Here is a 24,702-nt window from a genome sequence, read left to right as displayed (position 1 = left end):
GTGGTGGGGGTGGGTAGCGCGGCACGGGGTGCTGCTGGCAGCGAGCTTCGGGCACGAGGGAGAAAGGGCAGTAGCAAGGGTGAGAACACAGTGTGCCTTGGTCCTGTCTCTGTCCTGGTGCTGCGTCTTGTCTTTCACGTCCCTTCGTTTCTGCGCTGTCATATCCTACCTGGGGTTCTTTGAAGCTCTTTTCGCTGTTTTTATGTGAGCAACACGTACCAGATTTTACTAGTGAGCAAGCACGAAGAAAGGTGTGATAAACTTCAGGCCTCATCTCCAGCAACAGCTGTGCTGAAAGCAGTGCAAACTGTGCCATTGCAAATGAGATCTTTACAGCTTTGAGGCAGCCCAGCTCGCCCTCCAGACCTGCAGGTCAGGGTGTTTCTATCTGAAATTTCAGCAGTGAGACAAAAAGGAGAATTACGTCACTTTGTGCTTACGAGGCATGCAAGTAGATGGTCAAGTCTGAAAAATGGGAAAATGTTATTTTGTGTTGTAACGTTTTGTTTGCATTCTGTCTGGAAAAAAGAAGGCTGCGGGATGATCTAATTGCAGCCTTTCAGTACCTAAAGGGAGCCTACAAACAGGAGGGGAATCAACTCTTTGAGAGGGTAGATAACTGCAGGACAAGGGGAAATGGTTTTAAGTTGAGGGAGGGAAGATTTAAGTTGGATGTCAGGGAAAAGTTCTTTACGGAGAGAGTGGTGAGGTGCTGGAACAGGCTGCCCAGAGAGGTTGTGGATGCCCTGTCCCTGGAGATGTTCAAGGCCAGGTTGGATGGGGCCCTGGGCAGCCTGGTCTGGTATTAAATGGGGAGGTTAGTGGCTTTGCATGTGGCAGGGCGGTTGGAGATTCATGATCCTTGGGGTCCCTTCCAACCCTTGCCATTCTGTGATTCTGTCTGTTCTTCTCAATGGGCCACTGCAATTGTTGAGGCAGTCTTTCATCCTTTCCTTGTTTTCCCTGAGGTGTGATGGTGGTTGACCAGGGATGGTGCCAGGTGTCTGCCACACTGCTCTCTCATTTGCCTTCCTTAGCAAGACATGGGTCAAGAAGTACAATGGTGAACTTGTAGGTTGAGATAAGGACAGTGAAATCACCAGTTACCTGTATGTGCCAAATAATCTAGGCTTGGGTAAGATTAGTTTAATTGAAAATTGATAACAGAGTAGGGCATTGATTACTAAAAAACATCTTAACCCTTCCCTCTTCTCAGGCTGTTTCAATCTCAGCTCTTCTACATCTTCCCCAGGCCTTGAGCAACAGTGTGGTCAGTTCATAGTGCTTTGTTTGGACGTATTTTGCTCCTTCCTTCTCAGGCTCTTTTCCTGAACTAGTGAAGGGATATATTCTCTCCCAGCTGCTGTTGTGCAGTAGTTTTTCCACTTCTTATATCTGCTGTCCCAGATCACAACCATCATTACTCATAGCTTGGCTCTGCTCAGCAGTAGATCCCTCTTGGAGCAGCTGGAGCTGGCTCTGATCTGACATGGGGCAGTGCTGGGTTCTGCTCATAGAGGCCACAACTGCAGCTCCCTGCTACCAAAACCTTGCCACGTAAGGTTAATATAAATGTACTAAGGTAGCGTTCTTCATCTCTTTTGTTGTATGATTTGGACATAGAAGATGCAAACAGTGTGGTTTTATTTGTTTGTGTTGTTATACTTTCAAATCTACTGCAGTTGTTAGTGCATTTATTGGAGTATTTTATCAAGGTTTTATACTTAATGGGAGCCTCTGAACAGAGGAGATGTTATTCTTTCACCTGTGATGTTGTTACAAGTTGCATTCTTCCATATACATACATGTAGGCAAACGGATGAGTTGTCTAAAGATGGGCTTAACACCTTGTTATTTAGGTGATTGTGGCTTTCACTTGTTTATTTTATCCTGGCTTATTCACACTGTTTAAAAAAATAAAAGTCACAAAAGAATTCCTGTTGTATTTCTGATAGAACTGTTTGGGTAGAAATGAGTGAAGTGGGAAAGGAGAAAGTAGGAAAGGAAAGGAAGCTGAATGCTGCTCTGGGAAATCAAATTAAATTTCTTCCCATGCAGTCATCTATGATCCAAAGCAAGGCTTTAAACAAAACTTTTCTCTATTGACTTCACTTTATTTTTCTGTTATTTTCTTTAGGATGGTTTAGTGAGTTGTATTGGTGGTAGGCGGATGGTTGGACTGGATGATCTTGGAGGTTTTTTCAACCTGGGTGATCCTATGATTATAGTCTACATTCTGAATTCTTCCAATTGTAACTGTGCACACTGGAAGATTAATCCTGTGAAAGAATAAAGTTCTGTTAACTTGAATACACATACAGATTTCATAAGCTGGAACTCCAAACCAGTTTCAATTCTCAATCTTATTGCTATTCTCATTTACCTGTATAGAGTTTCTCTAGAGGAAGATTTCTTGGGGAAACTAACAAAAATTTGTAAAGGATGCATATGAGGAACTGACAATTCCAGGTGTGTGTACAGACTGGGAGAAGAACTTCTTGAGAACAGCCCTGTAGAGAAGGACTTGGGGGTCCTAATGGATGAAAAACTGAACATGAGCCAGCAGTGTGTTCTTGCAGCCTAGTAGGCCAGTAGTACCCTGGGCTGCATCAAAAGGAGAGTGGTCAGTAGGGAAAAGGAGGGGACTGTTCCCCCTCTGCTCTGCCCTCATGAAGCCTCATCTGGAGTGCTGCATCAAAGCCTGGGGCCCAGCGCAGATGAAGCATACAGAACTGTTGGAGTCTGTCCAGATGAGGGCCACAAAGATGATTCAGAAGACTGGAGTACCTGTCTTACAAAGGAAGGTTGAAAGAACTGAGCTTGTTCAGCCGGCAGAAGAGAAGTGTCCAGGAAGACCTTGTTGTCGCCTTCCAGTACAAAAAGCAGCTTATAAACAGGAGGGAGACTGACTTTTTATGCGATTTGACAGTGATAGGTTGAGGGGGATGGCTTTTAATTAGAAGAAGAAGATTTAGGTTAGATGTTACGGGAAAATTCACTACTCAGAGAGTGGTGAGGCACTGGCACAGGCTGCCCAGAGAAGCTGTGTATGCCACATCCTTGGAGGCACTTGAGGCCAAGTTGGATGGGACCCTGGATAGCCTGATCTGGTGGATGGCAGCTCTGCCTACGGCAGGGAGTTGGAACTGGATCATCTGTAAGGTTCCTTGCAACCTAAGCCATTCTATGAACTGACTGTACCAGAGAAGAGACTGGGAGAAAAATCAAAGCTACCTCTATTCAGTGAAGTGAATTCCTGTATTCATATGCAGTGTGTAACCTATTTCAGAAGTGAAAACTATGAATATTAAAAAAAAAAAAAAAGTTCTAGGGAATATAGTCTAAAGACTATAGTAGCATATAGAACAGTATGTATAAGCAATATTTGGAAAAGTTTTTTGAAAATGCTTTTCTTAGTCCAAAAACTTTAACAAGCTCATTTCCCTGGGAACAATTGCTACTCTCCCCGAGGTACTAAGATAGCTTTAAGAAGTAGTTATAATCCACATCTTTACTGTAATACCTTGTTACTTCCTATTCAATCAGCAGTGCAACTGTGTTGACTTCAATGCGCTGTGAGAAAACAGCCTGATTATTTCAAAGACTGTTTCTAGATTGCAGGCTTTGTGCAGAGAACTACCAGTCTTTATTTTAATAGTTTAAATTTTTGAGTCCAAATATGCTTTTAAACTTGAAAATACTCCTGACTTTTTGTTTATGTGTCCTCCAGTGTTTTGCTGCTGTAACTTGGAATAAGAGGGCTGAGTATTTGAGTTAACAAGTATATACTGTATACCGAAGGGAAGAAGTAATTTATTCATTCATTACCTACTATAGTACTCAATTTGTGATGCTCTAATATTTTATGTAGAAAAATACAGGCATGATGTTTTTTTGTTTTGCCAGTTTGTATGTGATGCCTTCCTTACTGATTGTCTTAATCTGTTTTTTCTACTTTCTTATTAGCAAATAACTGTACCTCTTTTTATAACTAGGAATATGCATCCTATGTTGTTTCATATTTGAGTTTTTCTGTGTTTGGAGAGTGCTATGCAAATGGAAGAATTTTGGTCCTCCCATCTACAGAAGAGCAGAAGTGCTGGAAGGGCTATGTGAGACTACTGAGTAGTGTGGTGGCTGCATTGCCTAGTACAAATTGATGCTTAAAGTTTTACTTCAGTTGCTCTTTTTTAAAATGCATTTCTGAAACTTTAATAAGCAGTTTTTATGTAGTTTAGCAGTTACATTTTAAGGCAGCTTGCTGAACACCAATTGCTTTTTCTGGGAATTACAGTTTAATATAGCATTCATATGGCATAGAAAGAATATTTTGTAATGTAATACTTTACAGGTTTTTCTTTTGTTACTACCCAAAGACCACAGCAAACCTGAATCAATAGGTAATTTGTAGTAAATTTTGTTTATTACAGCATGACAGTGAAAATATTTGATTCTATAGGCTGTTTTAGCTTATACAGCTAAATTGCTGTATGAAGTTGCTAGTAATTGAGATACATAAGGAACATGTAGGCTAGTAGGCAGCTTGTGTTCAATCACAGAAGGAATGCTTGAATGCAATATAGAAGTGACAAAGTATATCAGAGTTTGACCATTATTCTTATAATTGCAGCCGAGAGGCAACAGAAAACATGGTGCATCGTTTATCATCACTAGAGCAATTACAGGTAAACATGATTTGCTTTTATGTTTATGAATCATGAGAATGATATGTGAATTGCTTGTAAAATTTGCAATTTCTGCTCCTTAGAATGGCTAGTATAATGAAAATAGAGTGGAAGATTTGTTTTCAGAAAGATGTTTTCTTCTTAGCAGTATTGCTGTGTATTATTTGCGTATTATTTTTGTGAACTTTCTTACCTCTATTAGCTTAGTGGATCAAACTAGAAAAACATGCATTTAGGAAGCTTAGAAGTTCTGTTATATTTTGCAAAAAATGTTTTTTCCCTTAATCAGCTCTTGCTTTGGCTAATTGCTATTTATGGAATGAAGAGGAAAATTTATGTTGTCATCATTGCCAACTCAGCTCTTGATTTATGTGGTAATTAAGTCGCACTTTCATCTTTAGGCATTTATCTTAGAATTAATAAAAATATGTATTGTGTTTTTTTTTCCTTTTTCTTTGTGATTTGCCTTTATTTAAATATTCATAAACCAAGAATAGAGATTTTTTCACCAGAAACATTTTCTTTTGTGGGAATATGTGAAATTCTATGTACAATAAGTTGGAGAATGTCTTGAAAAAAAGCAGAGATGTAATCCCTTCCCTTCTTTTCTTTTTTTGTAGGTCCTGCATTGCTTTTGCTTCGATATATCTGGTACAGGTAGGTTTGAACATAATATTTAGTCTTGTTAGTCTTCTTGATTTGGATGGAAAATTACTTTTAATAACAATAAAACTGAACACTGGTTAGAATATTGTCTTCATAAACTTAAGTTGAAAACACCTTTTTCATCTGAAATCTGTCTAGAAAATGAAGCGTATGCTAGTTTGATTTATTTATCAGAAGTCTAAATAAACTCGCAGTTGGATCATCCTCTTTTTCAAAAAAAAAAGTATTTATCCTCCCCACTCCCAACTGAGATACTGCAAGTGGAATTGTTGCTTTTTAAGCCTGGATGAAGATTATGATGGTGTGATAGGTTTTATGTCTATTGAAGTTATAACTCAAACTTCTTTTTTCTTTTTTAAATTCATAATGATTTGTAACTGTGTGAGCAATACTCACACCTTTTACAAATCTATCTTCTGATTAAAAAGCACTTAAATGATCCCAGTTAAAAGATATATGTATTGGAATAAATACAGGAGAATTGCAGCTCCTTGGTTATACCACTCTCTTGACGACCTTTGCATGTTTGAAGATACCAGTTCTCTTTTTTAGGGGGGCCTACTGTTTTTGGGAGTATAGAAAGGGACATTCATTTTTGATCCCTTTGAAACAGTACTGTAGTTTTAAGTTAGCAGGCAATGTGACTTTCCCTGTTTCTGGTGTTCTAGTTTATTTTGTCTTTTTTGTTTGTGTTATTGGGCTCCATGCTGTCACACAAGCCTAGTCACAAGGATTTTCTTTACCCCAGTAGTCGTATTGAAAGTCTGATTTCTAGTCTTTGAAACTGATTCTAGTTGCCATTTTCTTACATGTAATAAATATGATTGGAAAGGAAGAATTGAAAAAGGCTGGTGAACATTAAACTCAGATCACGTTTCTTAAGACTCTTTCTGTCTGCACAGTCTGTTCCAGTGCTTTACTTCATGGTGAATTTTTTTTTTTTTTTTTTACCTTATATCAACTTCAGACCTCCTCTGTTTTTACTGATCGATGTTTCTTGCACTTCTGCCATGCATCTCAATGACTTTCCTTGGCAACCTTGTAGGTATCAGAGGGCTTTGGTAAGTCCTTTCTGAAGCCTTTTCCTCTCCGGGCTAAACAAGTACAATTCCTTCAGCCTTTCCTTATGGAGCAAGTACTTTAGTCCCTTGACCATCTTGGTTGCCCACCACTTATTGGCGTTCTCATAACTTACTACTGATCATTCTGAAGATGTGGATTTGATTCTGTTAATTCAGCTGATGGTATTGTTAACCTTTGTCACTGGCAGTGTATGTTGGTTATTCATACCTATCTGCTGAAGTGTCCCGGATAGTTGATGGTTGCCTTAGAACTACATCACCTGATGTGTGTATCTCAAGTACTGCTAAGTGTATGTTCTGAATAAGGCTAATGCTTTCCTTTTTTTTTTTTTCAGCCCTGCTAAGTTTTCTTTGCCGTCTGGACTGGTTCGTCTAGTTAATAAGCAGATCAACTGGCACTTAGTGCTTTCAAGGTAACCAACTTGTGTACTTGTATGCTTTTCTGCTAAGGTGGAAGTGAATGTCTGGTGCTTTCCACCCTGCCCACATGGCAACAATGCTGAGTTAATAACTAATTAAAGTAATGCTACTTTCTCTGGTTGAGAAAAATGCTGGAGGCTTTTGCAGGCAGCTTTGGGAAAAGAAAGGTCAGTCTGCTATCCAGGGGCTTTTAATGCATCTCTGACTCATGTCTGAATATTCTTTTAGCTTCTGAACTAAGTAGCTTGCAGTGTGTATATGCTCCCAGCAGAAGGATTACAGCTTGAGTTTCATCAGTTAGGGACTTAAAACTTGCAGTTTATGTAATAGAAATTGCTTATTTTAAAATTAAGAGGATAGGGAATGCATACTGTCAAGATCCATCTATTATTATATGTGCAGGGATGAAGTGAGAGTTCGAAGGTACAGTGGTTCTAAAGCAATTCTAGAAACAGCAGAGAAATCATTGGCTTTAAAAAAAAAAAAAAAAAAGCATCAACATGTACAGAAGTCATGGTTCAATAACATGAAAGTAGAATGGGATATTTTAATTTATTTGGTATCACTAATTACAATCAGTGATTGAACAAGAGTTCTGTAAACAATACAGAACAGATAGTGATGGTGACTCTTTGAGGGAAGTGGAGATCCTTTTGATGTGCAGCATGCCAGTTCCAGTGATGTATGTGGGGTACAAAGGCCTGCTCCTAAGGAGATAACCTGACTTACTGATGTATGATGACTGTTTATGCCAGATAAAGCAATGCATAGTTTTAGGTATTGCTGCTATAAATGATAAGAAACATCTGATTTTGACCTTCTTGCAGCAAGATCATAGGCATTATTTCTGTGTTCTTAGTGCTACTATTGAATACTGTGACAGAAATATTTCATAGACACAAAGGGAATTTTATTAAGATACTTCTTTGTTTAAAAGTTTGGGAAATTTGTATCTAACTGTGCAGAAAAGCAGCTAAAGCTCATTTTGTGAGAACTGGGTTTTAACGAACTTTCATGCCTTTATCTTCCTCTTCAGCAATGGTAAACTGTTGGCTGTTGTGCAAGACCAGCGTGTAGAAATCAGGTAAGTTTAGATTGTGTTGTTTCATAACTACAGTTGTGGAGTTCTGAGGCAGTGTTTCTACTGACTTGCTAACCAGAGTTTTAAATACCTTTTTGTTCTTTTAGAATGCTTTGTATGTTCTGAAATTAATTTACGGGATAGTCTTAAAAAATATTATTGCTTAGAAAGCAGAAGCCTTCTTTTTCTTAGTCTTGGCCATTCATGATTTTAAAAACAAACAGTTCACACTTCCTGCCCCTCATCAGCAATTACAAAAGTTATAGATAAAAACTTTTGTAGGGTTGTTTTTTTTTTAATTTTTATATATATTTTTTAAGATATATAAGAAAACTGTCAAGGTGTTTCAGACTACTACGCCCAATTTGTGGTCTAGTCTTTGCCTTTCAATTCCCCTTTCAAGTCATTATGTGAGAACAAAACTTCTCTCATAAGAAGTGTGACAAGGAGATACTGTTCTACTTCTCTGTAGAATAGCTGGATTTACCTTATATTACAAATAGTATGAATTGCCATAAAGACTCATGCTTTCCTTTTTCTTTCTGTTCCCTAACAACAAGCTTTCTTTTGCCAGTTCAAGAACACATTTAGCTGTAGTACAGATCTTGATTGAGTGTGTTTACTTGCTTCACAAAAATCCATTTGCTAGAAGGTCAGACCTTCCATTTATATGTAAAAGAAGCAAGTGTATGAAAATTGTTCAATCAGAAGTGGAGTGAACACCATAAATGTCAACTTCTAAACTATAGAATAAATCTTGTGTTTCAACTGTGTTATTGTAACTATATTCTTGCTTAAAAAAAAAAATATTAATTGTTACCTAGAGAATACTGACTAGTTAAAGAAAAAAACTTCCTGCAGCATTTCAGAACCTCAGCATTTATTTTGAACAGCGTTACTTCTAAATGGGAATATTATTTCTTATAGTCTGGAAGTGGGGTTTCTAAAGCAGTATTGTAAGTGAGACTAGCTGCCTAAGGGTTGAAGACTACTATCTGTCTTTTGAGCAAGTAGGTAAGTACATGCAGGCTTTTGAATTGTACACTTGTGGTATTTTTATAGCTTTTTGTATACTCTGGAAAATGGAGTAAGTATAGGGTTTTTTTTTTTAATTTAATATATAATATCAATCATAAGATGTATTCTGCAGGTCTGCAAAAGATGATTTTGGATCCACAGTTGGAATATGCCAAGGTATAGAATACAGCAACTTCTACACCATTACTTAATGTCATCACTATTGTTTATTCGTGCATTGCTAAGTGGTAGTGTTGCTTTACCAACTTCTTAAAAACATTCAGTGAAATCTCTTAATATTTTCACTTTTTTTATTAGCTCTGTTTCTCTCTGCACTGGTTTTTCTTCATTATAGTAAGCATACAGTACCTGAAATGAAATGGTAGTTAAATTAGTGGATTTTGCAGGCATAGTGGATGTTGGAGGCTTGCTTGTTTGTTTTTGTTTTCCTCTTACAAGATAAGTTTGTAATGCTGATGGGTGCCCTGCCATTTTTTGATATAGATGGAGTTGCTTTTTATTTTCTTAAGTGATTTTAGTTCCCTTTTTCTTTCTGATCTCTACCTCCTGACATAGCAGATACTACTTTCCAAAGAAGGTAGATGAGTGATGATCTGTTAGGAAATGACTGTCTTTAGGCTAGAGGCTCCAAACCATAGAAGTTATTCTTTAAAACTTTTTAATGTTCATTTTAAATTGGTCTTTTTAATTATTTCTAATCAAATATGAATTTCTCTGCCACCTGAAAAAGTGCAGTGCGGTTCAATTGGCCTGATGGATCATAGAATCATAGAACCCTTAGAGTTGGAAGAGACCTTTAAAGGTCATCTAGTCCAACTCCCCTGCAATGAATGGGGAATGGTTTGGGTTGGAAGGAGTCCTTACAGATCTTTGAGTCCTGATACATAGAGTGGAATAGGCTGCTTACAGTAAATTGCCACCTTCTTGCAGGTTGACCAGATTGAGTACTTGGTTTTAGGAAGTAGAATATACAGCTAATAAAACTGTCGCAGAACTGTGGTAACAAGATCTGCTACTAGTACAAATTTTTTGTAGACACAATTAAACAATTTTTTACCTGTTTCTCTTACGTTTTTTGTTGCTTGTAGGGAGGGAAGAAAACTGACAACAATAAAATCTTTATAAGACTTGGTTTATGCAAGGGGGAATACATGAACAAGGTAAAGACAGTTAGCAGTGGCAGGCAGTGGATGAGTTAAAGGTCATTAGATTGTCCACTGTGGACGTTTTTGTTGTGATTCACACTGTGGCCATTGGCAAGTGAAGATCAGCTGAGTGTAGATGACAGTGCTGACAAGAAATTATTTCAAATTTTAAGGATGTTTTTCCTTTTTTTGTAGTGCCAAAAGATCCTAACCCTCAGTGGAGGCGAGTTGCGTGGAGTCACGACTGTACATTACTTGCTTATGCTGAAAGCACTGGAACAGTAAGAGTGTTTGACCTAATGGGTAGTGAGCTTTTGGTCATTTCACCGGTATGTAGTCCTCCATTAAATTTTCATTTAGGACAATTTAAAATATGATGACCATGCATAGATACACTATGTGATGTTTATCATATGATGGCTGTATTATAGTTAACTAACATTAAGTCATGTAGAACGTGCAAAGTGTGTCCTTTGTGCTGTTGTACTTAGAATGTTTATTTCTTTTGGCCAGAATTGTGGTAGTTACAGTGGATTTTGGAAGTATAGATTTAGATTTAGTATAGATTTGTCTACTTAATATGTGTGCAAGTGATAAAGTTTTGTAATAGTAGATTGGAAATTGGCAGTTTATAGGCAGATTGAGTTAAAATCAAGAAAATGCTTTATTTAATATTAGAGCAACATGAGACTTTTTTTTTCTGCCTTCAGATGAGAGCATATAATTGCAATTGGCTTGCCTGGCAGAATATATTTTGTGTTTTATGTATACAAGAGGAGAGTATTTCAAGTATTTTTCCTTAGCGTATTATCTTTCTGGACATTATTCATAACATATTTTAAAATCAAGATTAAAGAAAGTGTAGTTCGTTACTAATGCAAATTATGAAATTTTAGCTTTGTGAATACATTTTCATAGAAGTAATAAATTTTATTCCCACAAAATAACCAACGTGTTGTTTTTTTTTTTTTTTTTTCTTTCCTTTCCTTCCTTTCTCTACCTTTCTTACTTTGCATCTGTCTACATTTTTGGGTAAAGACAGCAAGTTTTCCAGGAGATCTGAGTTATGCTATTGCTGGACTGATCTTTCTAGAATACAAAGCAAGTGCTCAATGGTCAGCTGAACTACTTGTCATTAATTATCGTGGAGAATTGAGAAGTTACCTTGTAAGGTAAGCATAAGTTTTGTCTTGCTTTGATAACTTTAAAACAATTCTTTTACTCTGTAAAGAACATAAATCTGCATTTATATAAATATATATTTTTTTCTTCCCTATATTCAGTGTTGGAACAAATCAGAGCTTCCAAGAAAGTCATAGTTTCAGCTTTAGTAGCCATTATACCCATGGAATAAATACTGTCATTTACCATCCTGGTCACAGGTAAGTGTTCTGTTTGTTACCTTCCAATAACAGAAAAACGATGTACAAAAGTGGCAAAATAAAGAATGAAATGTGCTGCATGTATTTAAAAAGGAGAGAAGGGGTGTCTATTTAAATATTGGTGCTTAAGGAGTTAGCAGTAAGAAGTTGTTCATTGTGGGTTGCTGTGTCTATGAAGGAAGCCCTAGTAGGTGCTTATACTTTCAAGTAATTGTGTAGTCTGTACAAATACTAAGGGAAATGCGCTTTCTTGAATGATAGTGGCACTGAGGCATTAGAATAAGCGGCGTCCAGCATGGTTGGGAACTCCAGAAGAATCCTTTACAGACATGTTTAGGTTATCATGTCTGTAGTATTAAAGAATATTCACTAGGATTGAGGTCTAAATAGGAATGTAATTTAAAGAGAGGTTTTCTTTTTGCATGCTTTTTTAAAGCATTTTTTTTTTCTTAACCAGTGAGGATTTCTTTTTTTCCTTCCCCAGCCAACCAAAAAAACCAAAAACAAAACCGACACCAAAAAAAACAAGGCTTGACCTCAGAATCAGGTTTTTTCAAGTGAACTTTTTCTGTTAATTTGCAGTTAATTATAATACCAGTAGGAAAGTGTGAAACTATGAAGTCATGAGATGTTTAGCCCTTAACTTCAATTATTTCCAGTTTTTGGCAGATACATTCTTAACACATGTCCTAGAGGACTCTCTCTGAAAGTCTTGGTATGGCTTTTTTAGTGAAACTGCAGTTTAGGTGTAGAGAAAACAGCAGGGGAAACATGACTGAGGTATTTTCCTTGGTAACCTGATTCTGTTCATCTATGTATTTTCATTCTTCAAGAACAATTGATTTCATTTATCAAATATAGCACTTGGATTCAAGGAGAGAAAAATCAAGCTGTGTCCTTTAATGTTTGTCTCCCTTGTGCTAGCAGCATTTTGAGAGTGTCAGAAATAGCTTCAAAAGATGTTTCTGAATTTCATGTGGTTAAGAGCTAGAGTATAAGTTTTTGTTCTTTTCTCTCAGAATTTGATTTTGCACTTGGACAGCCTTTTTTCCCTTTCTGCCTTTGGTATTTGGAGTTGTTTTGTGATGATTTTTCTCTGTTAGTAACATATTGGGCACTGATACCACATCTTAGACTGCCATTCAGTCTAACTCTGCTTTTGAACCAGTAGTTGGAATAGAGCCTGGTTAGGCAATTACCGTGGTTGAAAATATAACTATTATTTTTATATCTCTTTGAATTTATCTTGATACATAACAGCAACTTATCTTTTCAAATATAAGAACTTCTGTAGTACAAGAAAAATATCTAGAACTATTAGGATTGAATTGACTGGCCCAGGGTTACATCTCTGCATTGTTTTACACTGAAATTGATCTTGGCTATAGAATATTAGGAGAAACCTCACTGATTTAGAAACTCATTATTCTGTGTTAAATGAGCTGTCTAACCTACCTTTAGGAAAAACTGGTTATTGACAAGAACTAATGTTCTTCCAGTTTATTACTTTAAAAGATTAAATTTGAATGTAGTTACCTCTTTCCACCTGTTATCTAGTAATCCCACATAGTTGATACTCAGTATACTAAATCGAGAGTTTGATGTATAGGTTATAGAGTTCTCTTAGCACTCTGACTAGACAACACAACCAATTCATTCTTTTCTTGTTCAGACCAAGCTTAATGGTTCCTAACATATAGGGGATGTTTCAGTAAGAATTATATCAGATTCTGTAGGAAAACTTGTAACAGTAGTTCTTGAGAAGAAGTGTCTTGAGTTTCACTGCTGTTGAAAAATCTTGGGTACTTTTTAGATGCTTGAATGTTTGCATTCTCCTATAGACTAGTCTTCATCTATGATGGAATTTATGGTGCTCTTCAGTTGATAAAACGTATGTGTCTGCTTCAGTGTGAGCTCTCTGTAGGTTCTAATGGGAGTTCCATCACCTTGCTTATTTTGTGTATCTTAATTTTGAGTTGAATACCCACTATGGGGTTATCTGCAATTTCTACAGAAGATTTTTGATGCTAGAGCCTAAAATGTGTGATAGTTATGGAAGATTGAGGTTTTACATTCAGTTGAAACTTTTGCTTTTTTTTTATACCAAAATTGATGAGTGATGAGTGAAGAGTTGTGGAGAAGTCTCAAGTTTTTCTTGAATGCCTTACTTGCTGTCCTTGAGACCATTAGTATGCTAGTTATCTTTAGCCTAACTTTATAAAACCCTTGAAAACAGAGTACAGTTGAGATATGTAAGGGCAGACAGCTTTTTGAGACTGAAAGGCCCTTTGCTGGACTTGCTCCAGTATCATGTCCATGTCTGCTATACCGGAGATGTTAAGAGTTGGATACAGCAATCCAGATTGTATCTAACATGTGCTAGCCAGATGGGAAGGATCATTTCTCCCAGCATACTGACAGTGATTTTCCTCATGCAGTCTAAGATGAATTAGTCCTCCTTTACTGCAAAGGCATGTTGATGGTTTGTGGTCATCTTGTTGTTCATCAGGACTCCCTAGATACTCTTTTGGAAAGCCATCTTCCGTCTGTTCTGTTCTGTCCAGTTAACATAGGCATATGTGGCTATTCCTCCCATGGTGCAGTCTTTGTGCTTTCCTTTTTTGAATTTCCTGAGATTTCTACTGGCCCGTCTCTCCAACTTATTGAGTTCACTCTAATCGTAGCACAGTCATCTGGTGTATGAACCCCTTACCCAGTTCTGTCGTAACGTATTCCCTTTGAGGGCCTTACCAAGTAAGTGTCAGTTATTAAATTAACATTGCTTTGTGGCTCATCAGGAGTGGCTTCAGCCTATAGCTTGTATAGGAAACCAAGTATTTGCCGTGAAAAAGTAGTGCTTCATATTTTTGGGGCTGAGGGAATTGTTGACATAGTATTTTCTTCACATTGGACTGACTTAAAAAACACCCCACCTGCCCAAAAACACACACACACACACACACACACACACACACACACACACCCCCAACAACCCAGAAAAACCCCCCCACTCTCCCATGGCGATTTCCAGCCTACCTGTCAAGTCTTCTTATTTTGGAGTCATCTCCTGTCTAGTCTTGAAAAATAATTGGTAAACAAGGCCAGATCTTTGAGCCTCTCAAGAGTACTTTTCATTTTCTTTAGATGCCAGTTGTGTTATTCATCTTAATAGTTTCTGCCCCCGCTGCTGCATTTTGCTCTCTGAAAAGCTTTTTAAAATTTTAAGTACCTGCTGTGATGATGAATTTCTCTGCAGTCCTGGGAGAAGGCGTTTTGTCTCGAGGTTGTGTGTTTTGTGTGTGTCTAAACTGATATGACATCTTAATTCCAGCTGTCATTGAGTTTCGTTTATCCTAAAAGATACTTTTGAATTATAAATCTGTTGCACTGTATGTGACAGTTTTTGCAAAATTTCTTTGAAAAGATTTATCTTGATGGAGTTTTTGAGAGCTAGTTCAGGCAGTTTTGGAGCCAGTGCTGTCACTATTATTGACAATTCTTCTCTTGGTCTTTCTGCTACTGTTTGTTTCTGAGTCACCTCTGGCATTGTGCAGTCAATTGTAATTGAATTTTAGTTACTGCTTTTACTGAAGTTTTTAACTGAGTGGCGTGTTGCAGTGGAAGCTGGTTCTTATGGAAGAATGTAGATGCCTGTGGATGGACAAGACTACAGATAAATTAATTTTCCAGAGAATGATGCCTGCTGTCTTTTGGTTATTAAGAACTGACAGCTTAGCTGTGGTGATCTCATGAAAGAGATGCAGATGCGTGTGAAACTTTCTTCCATGGTTTAATAAGAAAGAAGGGGGGTGAGGAGAGTAAGAAACTCTTAAGGAATCATTTTATATGTAATGATCTATGTAATATTGATTTTTGCCAACATCTTTCAGACTTGTAAAATACAACTTTGTGTTCACTGATACTAGTCTGTGTGCTCAGATGTGAGTATGCCAGTGTGTTTATTCTTGGCCAGATAAAATGGACATGACCTATATCATGCACAACAGGGTAGATTGAATATTTTGTCCTAAAACTTACTAGAGCTGTTAGGAGGAATTTAGGAATTTCAGGTGGTACCATGTATCAGTTGAAAGGTTTTTTTCCTGAGGGTTTTTTATTTTTTTATTTTTTATTTTTTTGCTTCCTTGTTTTTAACTCAAGTTCTTCAGAAAAACTATATCATGTCTAGGCCATGATTTTGTATGAGTTGGGGGCAGTCCTTACCCTCCTTGATGAGAGGCAACATGTCAGTCTGCAGTAGTAAAAGTGTGGGAAACGTGAGAAAGTCATAAAAGGGAAATGTGAGGAAGAGGAGAAACAAAGATGTGCAGGAGAGAAATGAACGGATTAAGTGTATGACATTTAGTCTGTGAATTGTTCTCTTTTCAAAGGGCACTTTTCTTCAGTAATCAGTTTTAGTCTACCAGAAATACTCATCTCATATTGTACATGTCCGTTAAATCAATACTCATTCTAGTGCCCTGAAGAGTAAGTTATAAAGAGATTTATTTAAATTGGGTGTCCTGTTGTGAAATACACAGAGAGCTTCTTCACTTTTGTGCCAGATACTATTCAGTTGTCTGGGCAGCTAAAATTAGATGTTTTTGTACAATAATATCAAATTACTGTTTGTTATTTAGTAGGGCTGTAACAGAGTTTTTTGTTAGTGAGATGCAACATCACTTTTTATTTCTTAATGTATTCTGGAGTTGATCGCAAGGGTGGACAATTGCTATATGAGCTTCAGCCACTAGGTGGTAGAATATTTCAAGAGTAATAACTCACACTTTGATAGAGGAGCGTTCTCTAGCCTCAACTTCTGGCTTTTTCAATCCATGCCTTTTTTTGCAGATACTTTGCTTTTTGACGGCTTGTTCAATAAATTGATGCTTCCAAACAGACGTAAACGTCTGTTCTTAATTTCTTTGTCAAAGTAACCATCAGTTAAATCTAAAACTGCTTGTTAATAAAGTCGAAGGGCTTAAAGGGCCCTTTGATATGCTTTAGATCTAACATCTGGAAATTTTTTCAGTGGACCTTTATAGCACCTTCTGTGCACTGAAGTTGAAGAATTTTAAATATTCTACATTAACTGGAGGAAATACATTTACATGGGACGCTCTGAAAGTAATACCTCTTTTTTTTATTGTGTTAGCCCGTGACATCAGAGGCAGATGTTGGTATGGCAGTAGGGGTTGAATCTTCCCACCAGTATTCCATTAATGTTTTGTTGCTGTATGAGAGATGGCAACAGAGGGGCAGGCTGACAAAATGGCATTTGACGTGGAAGTGAATACGAACCAAAGATGTGTCTCTGAATTCCTCCATGTGGAATTCATTGGAAACGAAATGTGGAAAATACTGTGCCTATGGACATTCATCAACTCTTGCTGAACATTTATGGAGATTGCACAGTGAGGTGATGGGTGGTGCATTTCAGGAGCGATGACAGCAGGTCACCTTCACTGGTTCAAATTCTTATAAGTGTGGCATGCAAGCTCTTGCTCATCACTGACGAAAATAGTGGTGACTGTTGAAAAACATTGTTTTGTAGCTGAGAATTTCCTCTATCAGATAGTATTATTGTGCTCTTTGTTGTGGCTTTTGTGGAAATAAGTAGGAAGCATTACTTTCAGAGTGACTTACGTAACTGATAATGTGACTTTATTTCAACCTCATTTTCTACCTCTTCCTGATGATTCTTTAATTAAAGGAGAAATAGCTTTTGTACTACTTACTACATTTCCATTTGTTCATACTTAAACTGAATTATTGGAATATTTTGTAAACTTAAGTTGTTACTCATGTCAGTCTTTCAGCGTAGAGGGAACTGCAATTTATAACCATATATTTTATTTTAAATGGTGGGAGTTATGCTTCATTTGGGAAAAATAAGACTGGTAATGGATGGAGATAAATAATACAAATAACAGGAATTAATTAAAAGAAAAACAACTTGTCTCTGAATGAACATCCTGATGTTTAAATCTTGCTGAGACTGTTATACTGTACTGAAAGTTTCTTATTATCACAAGCAAACTGCTGTAGTTCTGACTTAAAGATAAAAAACAAATGAGAACAATGGCACAACATTTATGTGGCAGTATATGAAACCAATAATATGCTTTTGTATATTTTGCAGACTTTTGCTTGTAGGAGGATGTGAAACAGATGAAGATGGAGTATCTAAAGCAACTGCTTGTGGGATATCTGCTTGGAGAGTTCTATCAGGATCTCCCCATTATAAACAGGTTACTAGTTATGAAGATGATATTAAAACAGTGAGTATATTTCCTCTTTTTAATGTTTTGGGGGAATTATTATTGTAATCAACAAAGTTATCTAATGTTCACTATGCATCTTTCTGCTATTTTGAAGTTATGGTGTGAATTCCTAATAATTTATCTCTTTCTCTCTAGTACGTATAACTTTTTTTTTTGATGATATCTTTTCTGTGGTTTTCAAAAAACTCAAAAGCCAACAACAAAACAACAAAAACACGAAACGCAACAAATGTTCACTATCAATTTAAAAAAAAAATTGAAAAAGTAAATTTATTTTTATCTTTTTTTTTAATTAATTCATAACAAAAGGCAGTACATCTGAGGAAAATGTTTCAGTTTATCTGATTCCTGACTTCATTTATTTCTAGTAGAAATAAATGTTTGATTTGGTAACAGCCATCATTTGCAAGTTTGGGAGGCAGTGGCATAAAGCTATACCAAAGTAGGTTCAGCGTGAATATTAAGAAAAATTTCTTTACTGTGAGATTGGCTGAACACTAGAGTAGGTTTCGAAGGGAGGTGTTTGATGCCCCATCTCTGTCATTGTTCAAGAGGCATTTGGATAATGCCCTCTAAGGCATGCTCTAACTTTTGGTTAGCCCTGAAGTGGTCAGCCATTTGGACTTGATGGTCTTTGTAGGTCGCTTCAGGCTGAACTATTCTATAAATAAATAAAGATATAGTGAAATGAATTTACATTATAGTAGGACAAATTCCAATATTTGTTCTTGTATAAATATTAGTTAGTTTGGAATTAATTAATCATTTCATTGTGAATGGCCAGGTGCTTTTCTGCAGCATGATACATATACAGTGAAACAGGCAAAGTTATTCTTGCTTTACTTTAAAATAGACAGCCTAAGAAAGTTTAAAGAATTCTGTAAAGATGTTTTAATACTTCAGATTTGACTTACTTTTTTTGGTGCATAAAACAGTGTATGAGATTCATTTCTTGGTATGTTTCTGTTCTTACAGGCTCAGAGAAGAGGATTATTAAGGATTATGAATTTAAGATTTTACAGCAGACGGGGAACAGAACAGGTATTAAGGTCTAGGTTTACCCCAGAAATGTATTCTACTAACATAATTGTCTGTTAATGACTGCCTGAGAGATGGATCTGAAAGGAGTTTTTAATTTATAAAACGAAAGAATTAACGTTTCTATGAAGCTTATAAAAAATAATAAGCTTTTAATTTTAAATGGAGTAGCTTCTATGGATTTCTTGAAAATCCTATTAGTTCATCTGCTGAAGCTTGAATTTTGGGATTTCCAGCATACTAGCAGGAATAAAGTTGGTGATATAGAGCTCAGTTTTAAATACAAGCTTTCCTTCAAAGGAAAGGTGCAAAGAGCCACCCAAGTTCTTATTAATGAATATAATAAACATAGCATGTTAGGTAGATGCTCCCAAAAAAAAGAGATTTGTTTGTGTCTTTTTTTTTTTTTCTCAATGACATAGCTTGAGGAGAAGGAAAAAAATCAAAACCCAACCTTCTGCACTATTCCACTCCTATAAGAATATTAACAAAAATCCACTTAATTTACAGGCCTACAATTTTTGTACAGCAAACAATGAATAATTAATGTAAATTTAAATAGGGAAAACAGACTCTTTTTCTACTCTATGCTAAGAGATACTATGCAAAGGTTTTCCTAAGCAGCTCTAAGTGTTTAAGATGAGTCGAACTTATACTATGAGGGTGCACGTGGAACTAGCAAAACTGAATCACAGAATCACAGAATGGCCAGGGTTGGAAGGGACCTCAAGGATTATGAATCTCCAACCCCTCTGCCATATGCAGGGCCACCAACCTCCCCATTTAATACTAGACCAGGCTGCCCAGGGCCCCATCCAACCTGGCCTTGACCTCCAGGGATGGGGCATCCAAAGCCTCTCTGGGCAGCCTGTTCCAGCACCTCACCACTCTTTCTGTGAAGAACTTCCTCCTGACATCCAACCTAAATCTTCCCTCCCTCAAGTTAAAACCATTCCTCTTGTCCTGCAGTTATCTACCTTTTCAAAGAGTTGATTCCCCTCCTATTTAGGCCCCTCCTATGTAGGCTCCCTACAGCTGGTTTTCAACAGTTTGAACGAACTTAACAAACAAACCCTGCATATGTGTCTTGGATTCCCCCTTCCCTTGAGGGAGTGAGTGTTGAAGTCTCATCACACTGAAATGCTGGTGTGTAATTTCTGTTTCTAAACCTTTGTTCAGAGTAGTTTTGGCTTTCTTCTGCATACCTTCAGGGCTGTCTACTCAGTGTCTGCATCACCTTCTCTTGCCTCTTGTTTATGGTTTATTTGTAGCTTTTGTTTGATTCACTCCTGTTTCCAATCAGAAATAAGCTTTCCCCTTGTGATTTATTTGCAAAGAAGAATCTATCTCCTGCTCTGCACTGTGTTCTCTGGAGAGAAAAATGGCTTGTATGGTTATTTAGAAATAACCTTTGTAGATTTTTGAGGTTTATAGGTGAATGGTGTAAAGAAAAAACTGAGTGCTTGGTTGGATCGTGAAAACAGGTCTTTCTGAATCTCTCTCAAGGGTGGAATGGGGAGAGATTTTATTTCCTTCACTGAAAACAAAAAGACAAGACTAGTGCTGTGCTGAACTTCATCCTCACTGTATTTGCTAATACTGAATTTACAAACAAAATCAGAGATAGTTATTACTGAATGTTTTATTCAAATTTCTGAAATTATAGTTTGAATGTGGGAGATGCGTTTTATATTCTTAGTAGGGAATTGGCAACAGTATTAAGATGTGACAGGCACAGCAGCTAGAGGACTACCTGTATTTGAGATTTGATTCTTAGTTGGTAACTTAAATGATAGTTTTAAAATGTGAAGTGACAATCTGTTGAGCCTCTCAGTATCTCGTTCTGCAGTTCCATCAAGCTGACAAGCTGTTTACTGAGCCGGCATTACCTGCTTTGTCAAAGGATAGATTAATCTCTATAGATATCAGTGCCTGGGTTTTAAATATGAAAGTTTTAGCAGCCACCCAGCATCTAAATTCAAACAGCAATAGGATTGTTACTGATGACTAAGTAGATGCTTAACCCTTGCAAAAATATGTGATTTAAGCACTGATTGCTTATCTGAATAGGTTATATATTTTAGGCATGTTTAAGCTTCTGAGTTCTTCATCAGTTCCTATTTCTTAGCACTCTTTGTGTGCAGCTGGATTTGTGAAGAAAGTGCATGCTACTGAAGGCAATTCTATTTCTTGAGAAACTAGAGCACAGTTTATAGCACTCTAGGTACTTAAGAACATAATTGCAGAATGCTTAAGAATTATTTCTGTTAGGAAAATAATAATGATTTGCTTAACAAAATCTTAATTATGCCTTCCTTTTTGAGTAACAACATACTTTACACTTGGCTTTAAGCAGAACTCTATAGTTGCAAATCACTGTTCAGCATGAGAGCAGTGAGTGGATTACTTGATATTGTTATTTCTATGGGATAGCTAGGAAACAAAGCAGACACAGAAATAAAAATAACATTAAAAAGCCAAAAACATTCTCAAAAAACACACAAAAAAAATCTCAAAAATACATATCACTAATGTGTTAGACATTAGAGACAGTAGAGAAATGAAGTTGCTAAATGCCTTCTGTAAACAGATAATTTAAGAACAGCCTTTCAGGTTTCATTTATAAATAAATTCAAATACCTGGAGTTTTGTTAGCTGTATTGTAGTGTTCTTCCTTTACAGAGGTTGTCTTTTTACCTTTATTCTGACCCCCCTTTCTTTTTCTTGACAATATTTTGCAGGATGGAATTTTCAAGATGAATCTTTCCCCTGATGGAGCTCTTCTGGCAGCTATTCATTTCTCAGGGAAACTAACAATCTGGTCTATTCCATCTCTCAGACAACAAGGAGAATGGGACCAAACTGACCAGGTATGAGCGTTTAGAAGCTAGGAGGCTATACTTTAATCCTCTGTAGATTTGTTTGCTGAGGAGATAAAGAGAATTTCATTGAGTTGTGCTTTAACTATTAGTTAGCAATAACTTTTCTATTGAAACTTGATAACTTAAACTTGAATTCACTACATCATAGCTGGTTCTTAAAGTTTAATGAGCTATATTGTTACCAGGTGGATAATTGATACAGGTGCATTGAACTGCTGCTTTTAAATATCAGTGGAGGCCAACATGGGGAACTTGAAATGGTTGAAACCAAATTTTTCTGGAAGTGTTACTGTGTTCATTTTTTTCCTTCCTTCTACAAGATAACGTTTTAGAATAATTTAACCATCAGAATGGTGTCAGTTAAGTCACATGTTAGAGAAATTGTTTGCAAAACTAAGTTTGGGACATTACATTAGGAAGTGCCAGACTTGTACATTGAAAACTTGAAAACTTATACATTACTGGTACAAATTTAAGCATGGAGAATTAGAAATGAAATTATTTTCAAAGGAGATCCGTAATAACTCTGTTCTTTGAGTAAAGGCAACAGTTTCTTTCAAGAAAAATATGTCTACTTGTAGTTTTGAAAAGAGACAGACCTGAAATGATGCACAGTAGTATCTGAAGTATTCTGGTGTTAGTCTGTATCTTTTAGAAATCAAGAATTAAGGCTTTTCATCTGAAGGTGTGTTATGTTATAACTTACAAGATGTGAACTGATGTTATGTACCACTCAAATGGGATCTTTGGTCACTATGTTTAGATATAATCAATTACATTCAGTGACTCATATGCAGTGTTTATCTCAGGTTATTTTAGTGCATGTAAGTGTGTTTCTTATTAGAAAATAGTTATAAAACTGAATATTTTCTCCTTAGCACTAAACAATTGTGTTTTAGTGCATCTGTTGATATAATAAATTCACACGTCACCATGAAATATTTGCATTTTCTGACTTCTGCATGGTAGACGTATGCATAAAGTATTGAGTCCATTCAAAATTCAAATAAATGCAGGTCACTCCTAAAGCAATACCTCCTACTTATTTCTATGAAAACTACATAAGCTACAAAGAGCACAGAAAAATTTCTTGATAGAGCAGGTTCTCAGCAACAAAACACTAATTTACAACATAGTTTCTGCTATTGGCTCTGCATTTTTGTCAGTGATGAAAAAGAGCCTGCATGCTGTCCTGTATGGGGCTGCTGAATCATGGCCTGAACCTCTGATTAATCACGTGAGGTGAGCAATGAGTCAGCCATGGGAGCACAGGTGAAGGCAAATCACCTGTGCTGCAGGAGGGGGTGGAGCCTGGCTCCACCTCTCCTAGACCCATTTAAGAGCTGACTGCCAGCGGGGAAGGATCTCTCTGGAGATCTGCTCCATTGGAGTTCATCTCACGAGTCCAGGATAGGATGCGTAACTTTCTCTCATTACTCCAATATAAATTATATTAGCCAAGCTCCTGGATATATACATACACCATCTGTATATCCACTGATTATACACTGTCCTCATAATAATCTACACCAATGAAGCTGACTCACTGACTTGCCACTGCTGAAATGCACCATCCACCACCTCACCATGCTCACATCCATTATTAGATTTCTGTAAACATCAGCATGCATTGATGAATGTCAACAGGTGCACTTTCTTCCACATGGAGGAATTCAGTAGCGCACCTTTGCTTTATATATGCTTTCATGTCAGATGCCATTTAGTCAGATTGTCCCTCTGCTGCTATCTGTTACGTAGCAACAGTATTTGTGTGGAATATTGTCAGGAAGGTTCAAACTCTACTGCCACATCACCAACATCCACTTCTGACATTGTGGACCAACGTAACAAAATAGAAGGCGTTACGTGTAAATATATTTTCTCCATTTATCATAGAGTATTTTAAATTCTTCAGTTTCATTGTGCAGTAAGTTCTGTAAGCTCCAAAGCAGAACACTTCTCAATGTTAAATATAGGCACAGGTCCCTATAATAAGGAAGGGGACAGCATGGAAAAATGTTTTCAGGCTGTCTGGAGTGGTGGTGGATGCTCAGTCCTGAAGACATTTTAGGCCAGGCTGTATGGAAATCTGATCAGCCTGGTCTAGCTGTAAGTGTCCCTGTTCATTGCCGGGGAGTGTGATGAATCTTGGAATAGATGACCTCTCATGGTCCCTTCCAATTCGTATGGTTCTATGAAATGAAGGCAGACTTTTTCCTTTGGGTATTATTATGGTGATGAGGTTAATTGAATGGTAAGAAAAATTATAAAAACAACAGGCCAGGAACTTCTGACTATATGAAAGGTTTAAGCCATTTAAGTAACTGAGTGATAACACTTGATTGAGTGCTGCTTTTTGTTCTGCCAGCAAGCAGGGAAACTGTTGGCTTGGAAACTTGGCAGTGTTGTATAGTTTAAGAAGGTCAATAAAGCTGGCATAGGGTCTGGACCACCAGTCTGGAAGTGGAATTGTTCAGTCTTGAAGAGCCTCAGGGGAGGCCTTACAGCTCTCTACAACTACCTGAAAGGAGGTTGTGGCAAGGTGGGAGTTGGCCTCTTCTCCCAGGTAACTAGTGATAGGACTAGAGGGAATGGCCTTAAAGCTGTGCCGGGGAGGCCCAGATTTGATATTTGATATTAGGAAGAATTTATTGTCAGAGTGGTTAGATGTTAGAACTTGTGCTCGGGGAAGTGGTGGTATCACTGCCCTGAAGATGTTTAAAGAAGGGATAGACGTAATTCTTAGGGTTGTGGGTTAGTGGGTAATATTGGAGGTAGGTGGACAGTTGGACTAGGTGATCTTAGAGGTCTTTTCTAACCCTAATGATTCTAAGATTCTGAATTTTGGCTACTATTGTTATGTAGTTGGGTCTGGTTAAGCAATGCTGACTGATTGAGGAAACAAGCGGTCCTTTATTTATTTATTTATTTATTTATATTACCTCTATAGCTTTGGAGGTAAGTACAATTTCATTAAAGTATGCTTTATTATTAGAAAA

At 37.0% G+C, this 24,702-nt stretch overlaps 1 protein-coding gene across 1 annotated transcript in view; it reads left to right on the top strand.

Moving 5' to 3' along the window:
* Window positions 1-24,702, top strand: part of NBAS (NBAS subunit of NRZ tethering complex) — a 161,833-nt gene that overhangs the window by 521 nt on the left and 136,610 nt on the right. The window contains exons 2-12 of the mRNA XM_010707958.2: window positions 4,631-4,685; window positions 5,306-5,342; window positions 6,769-6,846; window positions 7,890-7,937; window positions 9,085-9,128; window positions 10,313-10,446; window positions 11,156-11,289; window positions 11,401-11,499; window positions 17,642-17,780; window positions 18,759-18,824; window positions 21,563-21,691. Of these exons, the coding sequence (XP_010706260.2) occupies window positions 4,631-4,685; window positions 5,306-5,342; window positions 6,769-6,846; window positions 7,890-7,937; window positions 9,085-9,128; window positions 10,313-10,446; window positions 11,156-11,289; window positions 11,401-11,499; window positions 17,642-17,780; window positions 18,759-18,824; window positions 21,563-21,691 (963 nt within the window). The remainder of the gene's footprint in view (window positions 1-4,630; window positions 4,686-5,305; window positions 5,343-6,768; window positions 6,847-7,889; window positions 7,938-9,084; window positions 9,129-10,312; window positions 10,447-11,155; window positions 11,290-11,400; window positions 11,500-17,641; window positions 17,781-18,758; window positions 18,825-21,562; window positions 21,692-24,702) is intronic.

Source organism: Meleagris gallopavo, chromosome 2 (assembly GCF_000146605.3).
Source record: "Meleagris gallopavo isolate NT-WF06-2002-E0010 breed Aviagen turkey brand Nicholas breeding stock chromosome 2, Turkey_5.1, whole genome shotgun sequence".
Taxonomy (NCBI): domain Eukaryota; kingdom Metazoa; phylum Chordata; class Aves; order Galliformes; family Phasianidae; genus Meleagris; species Meleagris gallopavo.
The sequence above is the reverse complement of the archived record's forward strand: the minus strand, read 5'-3'. Positions and strand labels throughout refer to the sequence as shown.